The sequence below is a fragment of the Equus quagga genome, chromosome 20 (assembly GCF_021613505.1).
Source record: "Equus quagga isolate Etosha38 chromosome 20, UCLA_HA_Equagga_1.0, whole genome shotgun sequence".
NCBI lineage: Eukaryota > Metazoa > Chordata > Mammalia > Perissodactyla > Equidae > Equus > Equus quagga.
This window is the reverse complement of record NC_060286.1, coordinates 22,316,662-22,337,741: the sequence shown is the minus strand read 5'-3', so window position 1 is coordinate 22,337,741 and position 21,080 is coordinate 22,316,662. Positions and strand designations below refer to the sequence as shown.

The 21,080-nt window shown below is 41.0% G+C and overlaps 1 protein-coding gene across 1 annotated transcript in view; it reads right to left on the bottom strand.

The window, feature by feature from the left end:
• NRXN3 (neurexin 3) overlaps positions 1–21,080 on the bottom strand; it is a 1,439,365-nt gene that overhangs the window by 1,059,014 nt on the left and 359,271 nt on the right. The window contains exons 5-6 of the mRNA XM_046647541.1: positions 12,954–13,255; positions 7,166–7,327 (exon numbers count right to left, since the gene is read on the bottom strand). Coding sequence (XP_046503497.1) covers positions 7,166–7,327; positions 12,954–13,255 — 464 coding nt within the window. The remainder of the gene's footprint in view (positions 1–7,165; positions 7,328–12,953; positions 13,256–21,080) is intronic.

Below are 21,080 nucleotides of genomic sequence, written 5' to 3'. Positions count from 1 at the left end.
GCTCATGTGCTCACCAAGGAGCCAGGAGTGGAGTCAGTGCCACTGAATCACAGGATTGAAAAAGAGGAGAAATAAAAATCAAGAACAATTTATCAAAATAAGAGGAAAAGGATACTAGATCTCTCTCTCTAAAAAAAAAATACAGGTTCACTATATCTACTTCCATCAATTATAAGCAGCAGAACATTCTATAATATTTTTATTCTGGCACTAACTGAAGAACCTCTTTCTGTTTCTCATAACACTATATATTAAATATCCCCGAGGCTTCAGCCCTCCTGATACTATCCTTTGGGTACCACTGACAGCCATCCTGGGCTATGTGCTCACACCTTGCTCTTTGTGTGAAATGAGCCTCATATTGATCACACACCCCCAGTGCTCAGGGTTTTGTTTCCTCTTCTCTGTGACACAGAGAACCACTCTCTCTCCTCCCCATTTCAATTCCTTGTAATCCAGAAGGTAACTTCTTTTCCAGAAGATCTAGTTTATCTTCTTTACAAAAATTTCATTCTTAAATCGAACAGTATGATGTTGACAATATTTTATCTTTTTTTCCTCACCCACAAAAATGGCAATTTCTTATGATCAACCCAATAGGCAGCTCCTGAGACGTAGTTTCTCTTCTTTCTTTCCTTCTTCTGCCACATTCTTCCATTTCCCAGCCTCTGATTTGTGTTTATACTTCTTTCTACCTTGTTCGAATCTTGTCCCTCTTGGTCTCCTTTTTGTATTGGTTCTGTCATTCTGTCAAGACACTTTTCCTCCAAGCCCACACAGTGGTTTCCTGCATATCTTCCGAAGGGTAGGGAAATAAATCCTACCTTTCCCTCTAAAATTTAACAAGCAATAACTTACATTTCTACCCTAGAAGTTATCCTCAGTAGTGCGCATTTGGTTTGGGAGTGATCACTCTCCTCAATTTACACATCAAGACATGGATGTCCAAAGAGGTTCTATGGTTTTCTAATTAGCATAAGAACTGGATCTGGGGGCCAGGTTCCAATTCAGTTGCTCTTTTTATTCCACTACATTGGACTCTCTTAACTTCTGCAGTTTTTGAACTGCAGAAACAGCAAGGAGCAATAAGTCGTTCCTTGGCCAGATCTGATCAGTTTGGTTTCATTTAATAACATAAATAATAACATAGCATTTGTACAGTTCTTTATAGTTTATAAAGCACTTCCATTTTTTTATCCCATCTGCTCCCAACATAAAAGTGTTTGTAGTCCTTATTATTACCTGATGAAAAAACTGAGGCTAAGAGCAGTGAAGTGACTTGCTATAAGTCTTGCAGCTGGTAATGAATGGCTCTGGGCAAGATTCAGACCCTGGATTTGTGCTGCTAAAGGTAACCCTCTTCTCCTCTTTCATGCTGACTCTAAACTTGATCTTAACTTACCTGGGACCACACAGTATTCTCAGTGCTAAGCCACAACTCATGACCTAAATTTGCCTGATTATGGACACAGCGATTTATCTCCACCCGAGAAATCAGGAAGGATACGAAAACAAGAGCTTGGAAAGTAAAGCGGTAGGGAAAATGGGAACAGGAAGAAAAGAAAAATGTATAGTGAGTGAAGAAGCAAGAGGATAAGACGAAAGAAAAATTGGAAGAGAAACTGTGATAGCGTAAGAGACAGCAGCAAAAGATAGTGAGATGGGGTACAATAAAATGAGTATAGTACCCAAAAAAAGGCACCAACAAACACATTATCCCAAAGCCCGCAGGTGCCAGCAATTCAAATAAACGTATAGCAATTAACAGAATTAACACAGCCTTAAATAGCTTGGCTCACCAGATGTGGACTCCTATCAGGGTTCCATAAAATGTAAAGTTATTACAGATTAAACCATTAATCATCTGTTCAGAGACTATCTCTGGCTGCAAAATCCCACTTGGTTTTAAATGGCTAATAATCACAAAGGGATGTGGAATGTAATGTGCACAGTGATGTTCTACCCAATCCTTTTTCCTTTAAATATGTGTTCCACTCCCCAATTCTCCTGCTTTTCCTTCTTCACCATTAGAGACGCCATGAGAAAAGGGAGGTGAGAAAGACCATCTTGTCCCAGAGATCTCAGCAGCACTTGAGCTTCTCCATGGGAAAATGGAGAGCCAAATGGAGAATCAACATACCAGGGGAGAAGTAACAGAATAGGGAGAAAGGAGGATGGTGTAGGAAGAACCAGATCAAACCACACGGAAGGCCCCAACACATAGGTGGATATTGTGATGGGTTAAGTAAGCTCCCTGGTGCTGGTGACAGAGACATTATTCGTGCAACTCAGTCTTGACTTGGCTTTCTTCTACCACCTTGTGTTTCATCCAACAATAATAGTTCAGTAACACCAAGGACCGAAGAAAAGAGAAATGTATGTCCTGATAGGGAGAGTTGTTGGAAACTGAAACAAGAGTCATAAGGAAGTGCTTTACTGGAGAAATTTTAAGATTCAGAGAGGCACTTTCCTGGCCCAATGCTTAAGCCAATGGACCAGGCCTTCCTGACCCTGCTTTTCAACTTCCTAGGACAATAATATACATCAGGTGGAAGTCATACTTGGACTAACTTCAGTTCTCAAGGAGTTTAAATGCTGATGGACAAGATGCCAATCTGACCAAGTCATTCTACTACTCAGGATCCTTCAATGGCTCCCCACTACCCAAAGTCCAAGGGTACAGCACAAAATAAAACTCTCTATGACCTGGTCCCTACCTAACTTTCAGTTGTATTTTCAAAACTCCTAATCTCATATTTTGCACCCCGAAATTAGCAAACTGTATGCCCAGACACCATGATGTGCCCTGTCTCCTTGCCTTTGTTCATGCTGCCCCATCATCCTGGAGCACCACTCCCTCCATTATCCCCTGTTCACTTCTATTCATCTTCAAGCCTCACCTTAGGCATTACCTCCTTCACAGAGTTTTCCTGAACCCCAGGATATGTTAAGCCCTTCTCTTCAGCAGCCCCACTGCACCTGTGAATGCCTCTTTTTGTGCATTAACTGCCTTTTATTGAAATTATTTGACCATCTGTCTCCCCCACTAACTGTGAGGTCCTCTAAAGCAGGAACCATGTCTGAGCCGTCTTTGTATCTTAGCACAGTCCTTAGCATAATGTAGGTTTTCAGTATATATCTGTTGATCTAAACTCCATCAGAGTTTAGAGCTCCATGAGGTTAACTCATTCATTTATTTATTTATTCCAGACACCTATTGCAGGCATTATTTTATGCCAGGGACTCATGTAGGTGCTGGGAAAACACTTGTAAACATATAAGGCTTTTGTCTTCATGAAGCTCACATTTAAATAGAGGAAGACTGACAGTTGTCAGATAAATAAATATCCGAAGGAAATAAACCAGGTAATGATGAGGGTGGGTGGGACAAATTATCCCTACTTAGCAAAGATGAGAGAACCTTAGTAGGGCAAATCTCAGAATAAAGTTGTTTTTTCCCCAAGACAGTGATTTGCTAATCTGGGAAATACAGAGATATGCATGTGCTAATGCATCTTCACTTAGGCTTATATTTATATTCATTAGCTGTTAATAAGATGCATTACACAATTCTTAATAATAATTATTATAGCAAAACGCCATTGTATATTTCTGTATGGTTTCACTTTCATGTACATTATTTCATTTGTCTTTAAGAAGAACACAACAGAAGTCCTATTATCCATGTTGTGGGTTGAGAAACTGAGACCCAAATAAGATCCATGGCCTATTCTAGGCCAAATAGTCAGTCATAAAGCTGGTATTCCCAGCCAGGTTTTCTGATGTTAAACCCAAGATTCTTTTCATTATACTATGACACCTTCCCCAAAGCCTTTTCAATCCCGTTCTTCCCAGAGGAGATTCCAATCCATTATCTTAGCCTTTCTTAGCCTTTTTATGTAATACTTCTCTCATATCAGATAGCTGGGGGATTCCTGAAAGACTTAACTATTGCCATGTCAAGATGTTCTTTAGTAAGCCCAAGAAAGTCACATGGTCAATGGTGCCTAAGAGAATTTATCTAAAAGGTATTTATTAATTTACAAACATGTGACCTCACTCAGCAAATATTTATTGAGAGTCCACCAGGCACCAAAAACCATTCTAGGAGCTGGAGATGCAATAAAAACAAAAATAAGACAGACGCAGGAAAATCTGATAAGGAACAAGATGGTGACTTTGTGATGTTTAAGTGGACACAAATTTTGGATAGATAACTAGGGCATGCGGAGAACCACAAGAATTTGATGCAACTTGGACACTCTTTGTTGTGGCTTTTACAGTGTTATCAAGTGAGGAGATGTGCACACAGGTGAAATCCACAGTTGCTCAATTAGTGGAGACAGAACTTAACTTTTAGGTGTGAAGTAACTGTAGTTCCAAAGATAAAACTTGTTTTGTGCCACACACAAAGTTTCAATGATCTGGAACAGAAACCTCATAGTCCTTCTACTATGTCCCCATTTTGAAGAAAATAACACATAAAAGCAGCCAGTTCAACTTAAGGCAACTTAGAGCCACAAATGGCAAGAGAAAATAGAAAAAGGAAGAAAGAGGGAAGGGAGGAAGGAATTGGAAAACAACTGGAGACTGTTCTACGGGTAAATAGTTAAAGTGGGTAAGTAGGACTTATCAAGGAACAAAATCCCAACACAGCTGGAAGCTTTTGCTATTTATGTCAAAGAGAAATTCCAAAAATTAGAGAAGAATTTCCCAGACCTGCCCACAGAAAAGTGAATTGTAATGATTAATGGAAAGAAAGAATGTGCCAGGACTGCATTAGACTCAAAGTTATCCATGTAACACACTCAGACCAGTGAGAAAGCCCCCCGAGTCCCTTAGAGAGACTATAACACTATCCATGTAAAAGACGGAAGGGGGCAAAAGTTAATACAGTTCCCATTTTGCCTATCATTTCCCCCGTGTACTGGACTTTCTCTTTTCTAACTTGATCTGGACTTAAATGTAAATTTGCTGCTAGCTAAGGTATGTGTATATTTTATTACTAATTACTGGTATTTCAGTTATTGACACTATTTTTCTGAATGGCCTTTAATTTTTAAGCTATTAAGTGACACTTTTCACTGACTTTTGAAGCTGTCTGCTCTCTACCTGCGCAGTGTAAGAGTGTGAATATGTGTGTGTATGTGTGTGTTTGTGTAGATTTTATTTACTTTAGGCTCTGCACGGATAAAGTTATAGAGAGATCTTCATGTTTTTATGAGGCTTGCTTCAAAATATTCAGGGGCGTCCTTCTTCATTGATAGATTTGCAGTTGGGGAATTGCTCCTTTGTCTCAAAATACATCATTGAGACATGGTTCAATATAATTGTGTAAAGGGGAAGACTGGTTCTAGAGGCCACTCCCAGATCCTGTCCAAGAGAAACTCTGTGCTCAGGGCTGTTTCACTGCAAAATGGATGAGCTTTCCACAGCAATCAATGCCTCATTTCTGCCTGAGCCACATACACGGTAACAGAATGTTCCTATCTATTTCTGATGAAAGTGCAAGCCCAATGCAGTGTTACTTAACCGTGTTTAAGAGCCTTTCAGGGTTCATTAGACACGGAGTAGTTTACACTTTTATTCTATCCAAATGGGAGTAAATCCCAGGGAAGAAGTGCTCTGTGTCTACTGCAATCTCATCAGGAATGACCAGTGGAGTCCCTGTAGCCAGCAGAAGCCTAGGGAACGTCCAGCAGAAAGAGGAAAACGCTCTTTGGGTTCTCTTCTGTAATTTGTCCTCAGACCAAGAACAATACAAGGCTGTAATTGGATTTTTCCTTCCTTTGTCATGTCTCCTTCCTACCCCTTCCTCTCGGTTCACACATGGTTTATTGTAGCAAGGCCCAGCTCGAATATCAATTCTTCTCCAAAACTGACTCCCACTTTAAATCTATTTGTTTCCTCTACTCAATGAGAGCATTTAATCTGTGGCACTGGACACATCGTGTCCTAAGCTGTAATTGTTCACTTACAGATTTCATCTTCTTTGCTAGATTATAAAGTCTTCAAGCATGGAGACTATGGCTTGTAAAGAGCCAAGAGTTTAGTTACAGCACAAAAATAGGTATCCAATGATTATTTGATAAATGTATCCATTCAATAAATACTTATTATGTATCTACTATATGCCAGGTATAACAGATGAAAATCCTGTCGTGACATGGCTCACAGTTGAGTGGTATGAATGAATGAATGTACAATGCTATCTTATATATAACTGATGTTCAACAAATTTCAAATAGCCATAATAAGAATAACATATGCCCTGAGAGGAGGCTCATAAGATGTCACATGAGATCTTTATCTACAAGAAAGGACACTGTTAGCTTTTCAAAGAATTTCCCCAGGGAAATGGTATAGATATCTTAGGCAATCAAGCTTAGCTTAGATTAAACAAAGAAGTGCAGTGTACCACTCTGATGACACAGTGTTCTAAAAGGATTCTACCAAATCAAGTCTGATTCTTTTTGCTTCAACAATTGACCTTAGAGATTGAACTTACACTTGACTGAAGCTCCTTTGCTCTCAGACAGAGGTCTCAACACATCAGCTACAATAGTAATAAATGACTAATGGCAAAGCCCCACTGCTTTCTCATAGTTGCTAGCTTTCAGGAAAAAAACAAAAAACAAAAAAAGGAAACACTAGTCTTCTAGGCCTTAATGTTACATTCTGAGAATTTTCCTTCATCTTAAATAATGAGACTCTTGGGAGCACCAAGCTTGGCTAAGGTAAAATAATACACATGCCTTAGACAAGACATACAACCACAGTTTGAACCACTTTTAGCTGGAGTTTCCCTACTTGCCAAGTCAAAAGCACAAAATCAAACTTTACACACCACTAGTTCCTTGTGATTTCAAAGTCCTTTCATTTGTGTTATTTCACTTAATTTATAAAGCATAGCTACCTATGGGATAAGGTTCCCCACTAGTAAGATGAGAAAACAGAACCACAGAGCACTTAAGCGGCAAACCCAAGGTCAAGCAACCAGCTTAACACGGACCCCAAACCTAGAACTCTACTTGCAAGTCCAAAGTCTTTTCTGCTACAACCTGTGGCCTAACGGAATGGATCAGAGGAAAAATGCAGTCATTGAACTGGAAATTTCATTTGTTCATAGACAGTCAGTGTATTAAATGGAGTGTATGAACTTTACCTCTTTAAGACAGCCCATGAAGTTGTTGCTGACAGGTGAGCCTGGCAAGTCAGCGGTACTCGGGCTTCCTCCCACGTAGAAGAAGTCGTCTGAGCCCAGCATGGTGTAGTCCTCCTGAGTGTAGCCCGTCGTGGTAAGGATGCCATCCACAGAGATTGTCACCTGGTGGAGGGACATAGGGACAAAAAAATCCCAACAATGACCTTATAGTCCTATTAAAATCCAGTGGCTTCCCCTACCTGTGGTGTCACGTTTGTAACGATTTTGGTGAGGTATTCTTTCTAATTTGGTTTGATTTTGGTAGGTGCAGCCAAGTTCCATATTCTAGTCTGTCTTTCCTGTGGCCCAAGCCTCCAGCATTCCCCTGCAGACTCCTGGGAGAGTTTGTTGGAATTGCCAAGCTGAGCAACTTGCTCTACCCATTGCACTCTTTGTTAGTCAGGCTAGAAAATGGAACTATCCTCAGACAACATCACTTGTCTCAGTTCATTGGAAAAATGATCATTTATTTTTGTTAATGATTGTTATTTATGGTGGCAATGAAAAACAGCAAAGGAGACATTTGACGATGAGGTTTATTAGGGGTTGGTCTTTGGTTGTTGGTGTTTTTTTTTTCTTTTTTCTTTTCTTTTTTATTTGTTTCTTTTAGGCTCACACCACGCTAACAATGTCACATGCATTCAGGGAGGGAAGGAGAAGGGTCTCGAATTTGATGTGTCATGAATGATACATGCCATACACGACCCTGGGACACCAACCCCTGCCCTCCCTTCACTGCCATTACCACCACCAAGAGAAGAAATGACCCAAACCAAAAAGGCAACTCTAACAAAAAGAAAGGAATGATGAGGCATAATAACCAAAATAATAATAATGCCCACAGGGAGGAAATAGCACCCGTACACCCAACATCCATGAAAGGAGAGAAAAGATGGAGCCTCAAAGCATGCACACACCATACACAGACACACCCATGCGAAAATTATCTGGAGCCAAGAGAGAAGGCAGAAGAAAAGGGTAGGGAAGTGGGAAAGGGTGAGGACCAACGGAAATGGAACCAACAGAAAGAATCAAAATCCACTTCACACTTACATGCACTGAACAAACTGAAAAACAAGATGGAAGTGAAACAAAAAAACCACTCAAAACTAAGGGGTGTTTTTCCCCTGCCTGCCACCTCCCTCACTGAAAAAAAAGAAAAGAAAAAGTCCAAACCCAACCCCAAAATATGAATGATGAGAGGACAATGAAGAGGAGTGGATACAAAAAAAAGAGAGAAGAAAGTGGAATTGAGTTAATGATTGGCAGGTTGTTAGTAATGAGGAGGAAAATGAGGGAACAGATTCCGATGCCAATGGGGAAATCCACAAGACGGGAACATGCCATGCAGAGGTTGTATGGAGAACACAAGTGGCGGAGCTCCCTTTGGCCACGGTGGGGAGGAAGGTGAAAGAAAGGAGAGGAAGAATATAGGAAGTAGAGTACTTTCCTCCCCAGATCACCTGTGGCAGCCGTGGCCACTCAAAAGGGAAAGAATAAAGGGATTAAGGAGTGGGGAGGAGAGAAAAGAAAGGAGGAAGAGTGAGGGATAGGAAGACACAGAGAGAAGAAATTCCTCAATAGATATCCTGTTGTCCCTGGTCTGTAAGTTGGAAGTTGTAAAAGAAGAAAATAAAACAAAGTAAATTTAGCTAAATGAAGAATATTTCTTTAGAAAATTATTTTTTAGAAAAAAATTACAAACTGGAGAAAAGGAAACCATCCCAACCAAACTTGTCCAAATATCATTTCCAGGACAGGTGCATCCCTTTCCCTTTTTTTTTAAAGAAAAAGAAAGGCTTGCATTTAATTCAACAAAAAAATTTTAAAGAAGAAGAAGCAAGTCTAAAGAGGATAAAAGGGGGTTTGGGGAGGAAAAGGAGGGCAACACACGGCAAACCCAAAAAAAGAGACAATAAGAATGATATCTACCAGACAATGTAGTTTGTTTACCATAGCGTGTCCGATGCCTGAGTGCTTTGCGGAAAAGGGGGAAGAAAGGAAATTAAAAATTGTGAACAGAACGATTGTTAATTAAAAAAACTAAAAACAAAGATGAGTCGTTAGGGTGTTAGTACATTAGTCGGTTAGTAAAATGACACATTGCATGAATGATCTTGTGTTAGTTTTTCAAAAAAAAGGTACCCGACACAGAAAAAGAGAGTAGGGGAAGACAATGAGACCAGGACTCTATGGAAAACCTTGGCACTCCAGGCTCAGCTAGGAAGGGAGCTGCAGGCCACCTTGTCATTTTAACTCCCCACTTCTTCCAAACACCGCTCAGACCAGACCTCATCCCATTAGAATTAGCATCATACTTACTTTCCAAAGGCTCTTCTGAATGAGCACTGCCCCGGCCCTCCCCACCCCCCAGCACATACGCATTCTACCTGCCCTAAAAAAAAAAGACCCCAAAGTTTATCATTCTACATGTAGATAAACAGACAGAGCTGAAATATCAATAGGCTGGGGAGTTTTTTTTCACGTCTGACTCTGACTACATGCACAGATGATCATGACTCTCTCCTAGAATGAAAAGAACTTAAAACATTTTACAGGTCACATCTGGCAGAGGAAGGCCACATCATTTGCTTATCTGGGTTTCCATAGGTAATTTAAAGACCCATGGCCCCCTTGACTTTGTGTGGATTTGTGTGGCAGGAGGGAAACATTCTCATCTTTCCTTTCCTCTCAGTTCAGAATAACTGTGTCATTAGAATGCATCAAAATAGTGGAGTCTTCTTTATTATTCAATGAAATTATTATTTTGTTTACTTTGCCAGAATGCTTTCTGTTTGAATTGCTCTGCCCCTATTTCTCATTATGAAAGCTTTCCAAGCTTTTAAGCAATTTCTTGTATGGACAGCAGAGAAGACTGGCAGGTTAAACATGTTTAGCAAAGCCCTACAACATGGTAGCCATGACCCTGGACTCAGGCAAGGTCAGGGACCAAAATAAACAACAACAACAAACAAAACCCCACACAAATACCTCACTACATCTGTCCCTCATCCCAGTAATAATCTTGAACAGATAGTCCACATTCCTTCCTTTAATCAGAACCCCGAGTGAAGTATCTGGCCTTGGCCCAACTTGGCTCAAAGGCAGAACCATGAGTAAATGACCAAGAATGAGGAAATCGGGGAAATTCTGCTCCATTTGGTAAGGAATATTCCAGGAAACTCCAAGTAAGCTTTCCTCAGATGAATTTTTGCCACAGAAGCCTGTCAATCTTACCCAAAAAATAGACGAAGCGACCATAAACATCTCAAATGTTTATGAAGGGATTTGTGATTTAAATTGAAATAAACAAGGACTTCCCATACCTACCGATGTAGCCTAGGAAACTCAAAAAGATGTTACAAATATATTTTTAATGGGCAAAATAATAATCTTAGATGATTCAGTGCTGAAAGGATTGCTTTGCAAAATCAACTGTGCTTTTCTGAGATTTCCCTGTCCTTCAATAAATTACATTTGGATGCAAACTTCAGTCAGGATTTCAGTGAGGTCCAATTTTAGGTGCACTTTCTCTATGAGACTCATGCTCCTTCTGCTAAGAAATGTCCCAGTGCCCTAGAACCTCTGTAGCCTTGTCTAGACCTGAGAGCTCTACTTAGCTGCATCCTTGGTGACGGACAGACACGGTCACCTTCATGACAGAATACTTGGCCTATAAAATGTGTGCATGTCACAGTGAGTCTAGCACCCAGACCATGGATGAGCTCATAATCCTTCTGGAACATAAGGTGCTTTGCATATTTAGCCATCACACATGGCTGGGGAGGATTGTAATCACCACCTCACAAATGGAAACTGTGGTGCAGAAAGGCAAAATAGCTCGTCCAAGGGCACAGAGAGGGCTTGGGTTAGAATTCAGAAGAAAAACCCTCCAGGGTCACTTGCCTCTGCTTGCTCTGACTAAAACAGCACAACCAATATTTGCATTATAGTTTGGTTTATTCCCCTTTCAGTTTATAGGACTGAATTGGGGCCCAATTCTATTTTTAAAAAGTGTTTTTAGTAGAAATGAAAGTAAGCCTTTCTCCGGTTAATTGGAATCACTCTAGAATGGCAAAGAAGTGTATGAGGTGGGAGAGAGTTAGAGAAACAGGTTGGTTGGTAAGAACCATACCCTGATTCTGCTCCCCAGTATATGAAAATTCTCCTCTCCACTGACCCAAGCCTAGAGGGTGTTATTGTGTACCTGCCAATCAAAACTGGCAAAAGGTCATATTTCACTTTTTGGCTTAGTCTCTGCAACTCAAACATATTAAGCCCTTATATTTTAGCAAGTGGAAATTTGATTTGGTCTCTCTTGACAGTTGGGAAGGTCTCTTCCAAGTAAGTATAGATGAGGGACCATGAAAGAAAACATCAGCAATAGGGTGATTCTTTGTCCTTGGAGGAAAAACATAGAACAGTGGTTCAAAAATGTCCAATCCATGTGTATAAAGATGACTGGGGACTCTTAAGTCCTGTGTTACTTAGCAACTTCACCACAGATAGAACAGAATCTCCCACCAGGTAGCTTCCTCAGCCTACTTAAGTGTGGAAATGGGTGTTTCGAATATTGTGTGTTTCCAAGCGTTTGAGACTTCTCCATATATTTAGAATTATTAAGAAGTTACATTTTTATCAAACAGAAAACATACGCAAACACCTGTGAGATCTTATGCTTTCACATTTACATTCAAAGGCATTAAATCAATCACACTGAAGAAGAAAATTCGATGAGAAATTTGCCTAATGTTTTCTGATTACTGAAGATGAATCCTGTCCAATTTGGTTTAATGACAAATTCACAAGTAGAAACACCAAGTGAAAACAGCAACCTGGAAAAGGCAATCTCAGCAAGACCTTGTCTTTTACAGGAAATGCTTTTCTTTTTTGATGTGGGCCAGTAAAATATTATTGTTATTACTATTAGTTATGAAATTGAAAACAACTTCACTTGGCTAAGGCTTCCTGAGAGTGTTGTCACCTGACGGAGTTGCCTGCTTAGAATCGGCAAGCGATGGGAGGTTCTCAAGCACGGACAGAACCAGGAAAGGCTGCTCCAAAGTTGACTTTTTTATTTGAGTCCTTCCACTTGCCAGGTCTCCCAGTCAACTGAAGAGTCTCGGAGGGAGAGACAAGGGCAATAAAATAGGACCGCCGCACCAAGGAACAGAGAAACAGAGGAATTCAGAAAGATTCCAACTAATTCATCCCAAGCCTAGAGGTTAACATAACAACCGACAAAATAAAAGTGGGAGAGGGTGGTAAATTAAAAGGAAGAGAAAAAGAAAGACTTTTTCTGGAAGGAATTAAAATTATACTATCCTGGCAATGGCTAACTTAATTAAAAAGGAAAACACATATTCAAAGATTGAGGAAAATCTACCACGCTGCAGAAACAAAACACTGGCCCTAATTGAATTTAACAATAATACAAGATTCAAATGTAAATAAGAAAATGATAAAAAGGAAAGCAGAATAAAAGGAATGAAAGTACTTATAACTTTTATTATCTATACAACTGAACTTTTTTCTTAAATAACAAGCACAAATGGAGAATTGAAGTATGAAGAGAAACATATTTTAATAATTTTCCGTGTGAAATTGCGAAGACTGGGAGAAAGTTAGACTTTGACAAAACCAAACCCGTATCTTTACTGGTCTCTACCGCACCCATCACCTGCTTCACAAACTTCCTCCCCAGCTACCTAGAATGAGCCTCCAGGCACTCTCTCCCCTCAGCCATTACCTGCCGGAGGTTGCGTGTCACTTTGACATCGTGCCAGGCGTTGTCATTGAATTTTCCATTCACTGGCTCCACAATGGCCTCAAAGGCCCCAGACCCCAGGTTAATGACCAAGGAGACCGCACCATCCTTCAGAGCCAGGTTGACATAGTCAGCCGACTTGCCAGTGTGCAGGATGAGCCCATTCCGCTGCCAGGTCTTAAAGGAGAGGGTGATTTCATCACTGCTGCTCTGGATTGGGTTCTGAGACAGGTCATAACACAGGTACTCTGAGCCTCGGAAAGTGGCCACATTCTCCTCTCGAGCTGTAGGAAAAGGGAAGAGGAAAGCAGTCAACGCTTGACTAGCATGAGTCAGATCTATGCAAATACCAGAGAACATGCCCCAAGGGCACTGTCCCTGCCAGTGGACTGATACCAGCACAACACTCCCTCCAACTCTTCCACAAGGCCTATAAGCAGTATCAGGGAAACTAGCAGAGACGCCAACCACAGAGAAACTATGTATCCACACAAGCGTAGAAGACCAACACCAGGGTGCAGGAGAAGGCAGCCTTTCCTTCAAATTTCTCAGAGAAAAACCTAAAGAGAAATTTCACGCAAAATGGTAAAGGGAAGCTTACATTGCTTTTGCTTCAATGATGGTTTTTAAATGCTCGTAGAAGAGCTGGTTTAGAATAGATAATTAACTGTTCCAACAAAGGTTCTTTAGCTCTAGGTACCTTTTATTGACCAATAAATAAAAATCAATTGCCCTGAGAGATCTGGCTCTGATTTCCATCCATCAATAACCCAGCTGACTTTGGTTTCCATGGTAGAGTCCTGAGCCCAATGGAATGTGACTGGGTTATTAAATAGGAGGCTGGACCTGAGAAGGTGATCAAGCAAGTGAGGAAAAGGTAACAGAATGAATTTTGGTGAGATGCTTTGACAAGATAGCAATACCTCCTTTAGACTCAAAGGGACCTCAGCTCTGAGGGTCTCCTGCTTTAGATGGCCCTGATCGGACCATCCTATGGGACATCTCTCTTCACAGGACTAGGGGTCCGTAGAGCCAAGACGGCATTCCACTGGAGCCCATATTCTCTTTCAAGATCATATTCTGGATACTCAGGATCTGTAATTTCCTACCCAAAGAGCCTCAAGTCTGTTTCCAGGGCTTGTGCAATCTCTTCTCTGGATCCTTCTTTCTGAAGGCAAACTGTGCTGCCAGTGTGCATACCTTGATGTCTGAGGGCCAGCCATGTGGCACTGTTTGCAGGGGTTTCGATGGAGCTTGGCCACGTTGGCTCAGGGATCTAAGCACCTTTATACCAGACCTCTTGTGATACAGGCTGGAGCCAGAGGTGGGGAGAGAAGGGGAATAGGTCACAGGCAGAGGACCAGAGGGGCTGGTTCTCCCTGTGCTACCATTTCCCAAGGCAGGACTCTGAGAAATCCAAAAATTCCAAATTTGAACCTAGCTTATCAGGTAGTTACAAAGCTATGTTTGTCAAAGTAAGATGATAAAACATATTTTATTTAATCATTTGTTGATTTGCCTTATAATTTCAACTCACAGCATGTGGACTTTCATTTGTCCTCCCTCCAGGCAGCCTCACTTAGAGTGGCCTATTTCATATCAGGGCTGCTCAAAATCACCTTATTAATGAAAGGAATAGGCAACAATGCAAGTTTAGATATTCAGTTCCCCTTTAAAGACTGGGGCCTATAAAAGGAGGGAATTCTATTTTCCCTTCCAGAACTACATGCCAGCCTATTAACCAAAGCCAATTTCACCTCAACTCAGATCTTTATCAACCATCATAGCTCTTAGTAAGTCACTTGAGTAAAATAAAATAAATATTTTCTCATCACGAGGTACGAGCTATAAGGAGTCACCCTTACAATGTGGAGAAATGACCACCCACTACACACTATTGGATTAATCGTAGCATCAAGTCATCATTAAAACATGAACCTCAACTTCATATTCTTGAGAGTTAAAGAAGACATTAAGTTTGTTCTGTATGTTCCAGGGGGTCTCAATGATGTCTGTGTACCTGCATATTTCTGTTTGCACACACACTGGTATAAGCAAAAGAGACCTGTCCACTCATAAATGACCACTGTGTTGCTTACACATATGTAAGTAGCAAGTACCACTCAGCACATAATGCATGCCTGATACAATTTTCCAAAAATAGCCAAAAAATAAAATCATAGAGCAGTATCACAACTAGAAGGACCCACAACTAAAATATACAATTGTGTACTGGGGAGATTTGGGGAGAAAAAGCAGAATAGAAAAAAAAAATCATAGAGCAGAAATTTGACACTGTGTGTTTGAAATAGATCTATCCAAACCCTAGTGCCCTGTCTATTGTCATGATCTCTCCTCTCATCTAAATAAATGCCTTTGTTAAATGCAACTGGACAAGCCCTTGTTCAGTAGACCTGGAGCTGACCCAGATCTAAAGGAGAAGATGGCAAATCAAATGCAGTTATTACCCCAAAGCTCTTTTCCTACAGACGCAAATGTGCACAGAGCCAACTACTACACCTGTCCTTGGCACCACACGTGGCCAATTAATGGGTGTCTTCTGCAAACATTTAAGTTACACCTTGTGCACCCACTGAACTGAGATAAATGAGCAAGGAAAAGAGGGCCTCTAACAACAAGCTTAAATTAATCATCGAGTACCCTTCACAGAGGGAAGGCTTGACACAGAACAGCAAGGCACCGGGATATTATTCAATGTGCTACATGGTGCTTAATATTTTTCATATAATTAGAGCAAGGAGTCTGTCAAAATAATAAATTTTAAAGCTATAAGGAATTTTGCAGATTGCCTGATTTAATGCCCTTATTTTATTAAGGAAGAAACTTATGACTAGGAATGAGTGAGTTGCCCAGGACCACACAGTTTGTCTATTCTGGACTCCTAGCGCCCTGGACTCTTCTCTAAATATCAGTTACCTTTCCTTTTGCCCATCACTCTGGATAGACCACATGCTCCTACTCTACTTGTCAAAGCCCATAAAAAATTCCCTGGAACCAAGCATTGACTTACAAACCATCCCAAACCTGGGATGAATTGAGCCAGAAACCTATTCCCCCTACCCTATGTGTATTACATTTGCTCACCAAAAGAAATGCGTCCCTTTCGCCCCTGAAATCTGGCTGTGTTTGAAACAAAAGAACTTGTTTTATGTGGAAGGCCATAGAAAAAAATAACATCAGGACAGAGAAGAGAATATCACAAGCAATAAACAAGGAATAAAACCAATGTACAAAAAAAAGTGTATGTAAATCTCATGCATATTTATGGTAATATCCATGCAAATACACCAAGGAAGATTCTATGTAGCCCAGTGCCTTCCTTTGAAAGCATCTAATGAAAAGTGCTGCAACAGTTCACAACCCTCTCCATCTCTCCACTCAATGCTGAGTTTTCCTGGTTCACCTCTTCCCTGGGCCAGAGAAGGCTACCAAAAGCACAGCACCCCAGCTGCTGGCTATCATCTCCACATGTCAATAAACAACAGGCAACTGAAAGCTCTTCTCTGAATCACATTCTAGATAAGCAAAATCATGTCATTTTTAATTCATGAGATACTTTTCTCCTTATTGTTATGGGAGGAGAGGCATTGGCAGTGCATGACCTAGTCTTTACAAGAGCAAATAAGGGACTTGGAAGGAGAAGGGGTGAGAAACCTGAAGAAATTGTTCCTTTGTATACTCTCACAATTGACATTTTTCTCCTAAGATCTCAATCTGTCTTAATTTCCTTCCAGTAGCTAAGGCTCTAGCACTTTCTTATCACCTTGAAAACCATCCTAGGTTAACTGTGAACGTAACTAAAAGGTGCAAAACCAAATAGTAACAAACACACATTTCTAAGCCCATCCAATTCTCCAAACCCTCCACTAGAAAAATGTAATACTGCCCCAAACCTGTTTTCTATACTTGGTGTTTACACTGATTAGGAGGTTGAAGAGACGATGCAGTCACCTTGTATGTATTCAAGCTAAATAGGTAGAGGAAATGAATGCAGGGATTATGTAATACAGTACACAGCAGCTTAGCATAAAGCTACAGCTTGGCAAGAGGGTAGGCACTGACACGGCTAATGGACTGTTTAGATACATTTAAATTATATCACTCCAAAGTTTACAATCAATTGCATAAGTGTTAAAATAAAAATGTTATCCTCACTGCATGAAAAGCAGAGCTCAAACCCGTATGACAACAAATCGTTTATCCATTATTTGTAAGTGTCCAATTGATTAAAGACTAGATGCAATCTAGATATGTATAACTCAAGATTTTAAATCAATTCGTATAAGATTTGTAAAGTACTGATCCTTCAAATGGCTTGTTAATCCAAGTACTGATATATACGTAGCATTAACAAGCATTTACCCAATTCCGTTTTCCACTCTTTCCCCACAAAAAAAAAAAACACCAACTAGTGATTTATATAATAATAGTTGTATTTCTCTGAGAAGTTCCAAAACAGATTAAAATATCCAGTGTAATATTCTTTTTACCATGCAATCTAAGTGGGGAGAAATGCATATCACTATTTAATTGAGCCCGTGGTCCCTGATAACTTGGTGTCTTAAGAACCCAGACTAGGCTTTGAGATCAAGAAATTTAGACTTTATTCCAAAGGTTACGAGGAAGCACTGCGTAATTTTACTGAGAGGATGAAGGGTACAATTTGTATTTTTGAAAGATTGCATAATCTTTTAAAAATATTATGCAACATAATTTATGTTGGATTGAGAGTGAACTGGAAGGGAGAACTGAAGGCAGGGACTTCAGTCACAAGATGAGAACACATTTGAACTTCTTTTCCAAGGGATGCCTGGGACTGGTTCAGCCTGGATGTTGATACTGATACACAGTTTCTGAGTGAGCTTTGCATTTCTCTGGGCAAGAATGGAAGTAAAAGGTCCCTAGAAGAGACAACCTAAGGAACTGAGAGGAAGAGATACTGGAAAACCAGAGACCACAAGAGGAACCTAAAATTTGGATAATTAAGTTCCAAATGCAGCCATGGGAAACCAAGGGCCAGAGGTGAAAATTGAGGAACAAGGACATCGCATTAGACATGAAAGGGCTCGAGTGAGAACATGTCAGGAATGGTAAAGAAGGGTCCTAGGGCCATTTGCAAGCAGACGTTCACAGTTTTTAAATGACATATATTTCCAAATGCTTTCTTAATCATTATTTGTATTCTCTCAACACTGTGAGTCACTTTGCTATGATTATGCCAACTTGAGGAAGTGGAGAAACAGAGTTTAGATGGGTTATCCAAGGCCCTAGGGAGCATTCCAGTTTCAAAACTTTGGTCCCCTATTCTCATTCCATTGCTTTTGCTACTAGATCACATCACCACCTTGTCAGGAACTCAAATCCTCAGGGGAACAGGTGCCTAGCACCCTATATCTGAGGTCCTGTAGCTGTACGAAGTTCAATGTGTTGAAAGCAGAAACCACTGACAATGATGGGTAAGAGCCCTCTCAGGCAGCAGGAGCCCAAGCAGAGGATCAGGGAGCGGGCTGGCTTTACTAAGAAATTCTTCAGTAGCAGGTTGGAAAAAGTCAAACTGACAAGCTCACACTCTTCACCTCCATTAGAGAGCCTTAGAATTTTTAGACACGACTTGGGAGACCCAATTAAAATCCTAACCCCTCCAGAGTGGCTGTAACCACTGGCCCTGAGCAGGACACCTGCTGTGTTCTAGAAAGGGAGGGGGAGCCAGCTTCCTGAGGAGGCACCTCAGAGACACAGGCAAAACTGTTCTCTTCCTCAAATCCTTCATCCTTCAATAGGCCTCTGTGTAGCAGCATGGTACTTTGGTTTGCACCAATGCAACGATAACTCTGGTTGGCCGTCCTGGCCTGGCCCACCCTGGAACTAATGAGGCACAAAAACACATGGGCTACTGCTGCCCTCCCTGCCAGACATGAGATGACTTATGGTCCTGGGGCTGGCCTGCTGACTCCTTTCCTCTGATCCACAAACTCAACAGGGACAGCACTGTCCCTCTGCCATGGGTGCAGCTGCAATGAGAGGTTATGGGGACTCAAGTCATGAACTGACATATCACCCAATTCTTCTGCCTCTGCTTCCCAGAAGCCCTGATGATGACAAAAGAAGCACTGAGCCCAAGACAAGGGGATACACAAAGCAGAAATAAACTTTTAGAGAAGTCCACAATTCCACAATTGTTCTCCTCATTCCTAGGGGGGCTGCATATCCACTCACTTTTGAGAGGTGTCTTGAACTCAAACAGCAATTGAGGTAGTTTGCAGGCAAAGGAACAAGTTAAGGCAAATGTGAGCTCGTTCTTGCACAATTCTGTCTCCCTTCCATGCAACCTGCTAAGAATCCAACTTTCAGAACAAGAACTCCCACCTCTAAGGGTCTCTCATGAGCTGTGGGCAGATACCCAAGTTAGCTAGTGGGCTATGAGATGATCATATTGGCAAAAATGAGGAAAAAGCAGAAATCCTTTTACTAGAGTGAATTCTATTGTATGTCACCTAATGACATCTCCTGCTAGAATAAGGGGAGGCACATACTGAGTGAGTGAAAAAGGCAAAAGATTGCACAAGAGACTGCACTCTTGGTTCTTCCTGTTCCATTTCCCTCACAACGTGTTTTAGGGCCAAACAAAGCATTAGGATAGATCAAACTGCAGAGCCATCCCCCAAGGACAAATGATGAATCCTTTACCTGCCACATCCCATCATACAGGTATTTTAAAAACAGAGTGTACCAGGAGACAGCAAATTGTGTTGCTATGAGCAATCCTGCACTACAAAAGAAAATACACAGGAAATTTGACCTCCTGAGGCCATTTCCAACCCTTATCCTCAAACTCTCTGTAGGGAAAAAGCAGCAGAGAAATAAATGGACTTTTCCACACTGCCTGGGTCACTCACTAGCCTGCAGATGCTTCTTGAAAATGATGAGAAGGAAAATAGTAAATCAAGTTGTCACTTGGAAAATAAACAGCCAGCATCCTGGGGAGAGAAGCTGCCTCAGTCCACAAAAGAATGGCCTGGAAAATCATGCTTCACTGAAATCACTAGAAAGCTGATGGCATCCTGAAGATTGCATTGCTCTCAACTGCATTACAATAAAAGTTAAATTTTCTGTTCATTCATTTAAGGAATAAGTATTTGCAGGTGCCTACTATGTACCAGGTGATGTGCCCAGAGCTCAATGCACGTAAGCCACGCAACAACCCTGTGAATAGGAATAATTAGCCAATGTTTTCTGACAAAGGGAAACTGTAAAAAAAAACCTTGAATGCCTACTAAGTGCCAGACTCTGATGTGGACTCATATTAAACAGGGCCCTCTCCTATAGCTCAGAGTGGGACTGTGGACTTAATGACATAGAGTGTTATATAAAGACTTGGAACTGGCAGACCTTGGTTTGACAGCCAGGAACTTACATAAGTCTATGGAACCTTAAGGTTATTATTCAACTTCTCTAACTCTCAGTTTCCTAATCTACAAAATGAGACTAACCAGAGTACATATTTCATAGGGTCGCCGTGAGCTATGAATCGGATAAAGCTTATGGCCCCTTTCCCAGCCATAGACATGTTAGCTGCTGTTGTTGTTGCTGTTGAGAATGCACACATAAACAGGTAATTACAATTCAGGATAGGAAATGTTTAATTACAGGCACACAGAAGAAGGAATAACCAACCCCAGATGTTAGGGAAGGCTCCATACAGGAGGTCAAACTTAAGCTGTGTCTTGATATATGAGTAAGACTTCAGCATACAAAGGGAGGGTTGAAATTCTAATGAAAAGAGACAGCATATTCTCTGCTGCGGTCATTAGAAAAGCATGGGACGGTCAGGGGATGGTGAGAAGTTCAACGTGGCTTAGAGTAATGGGCATGTATGCTGGCTCCTGATGCAGGCTGGGGTCTTATCTGCCATATTCTTAAGTGATGGAGAACCAGCAGGGGAGGACTTCAGCTTGTGAGCAGCAGAATTGTACTTGTGTTGTATCAGGGGTTCAGTGGGTGGGCAGATGGCTAGAGAGGTGAAGAGGGATCCAGGAGACATTTCCAAGGTAGAATGAATATTGCTAAGAAACCACGGCCTGAAGCAAT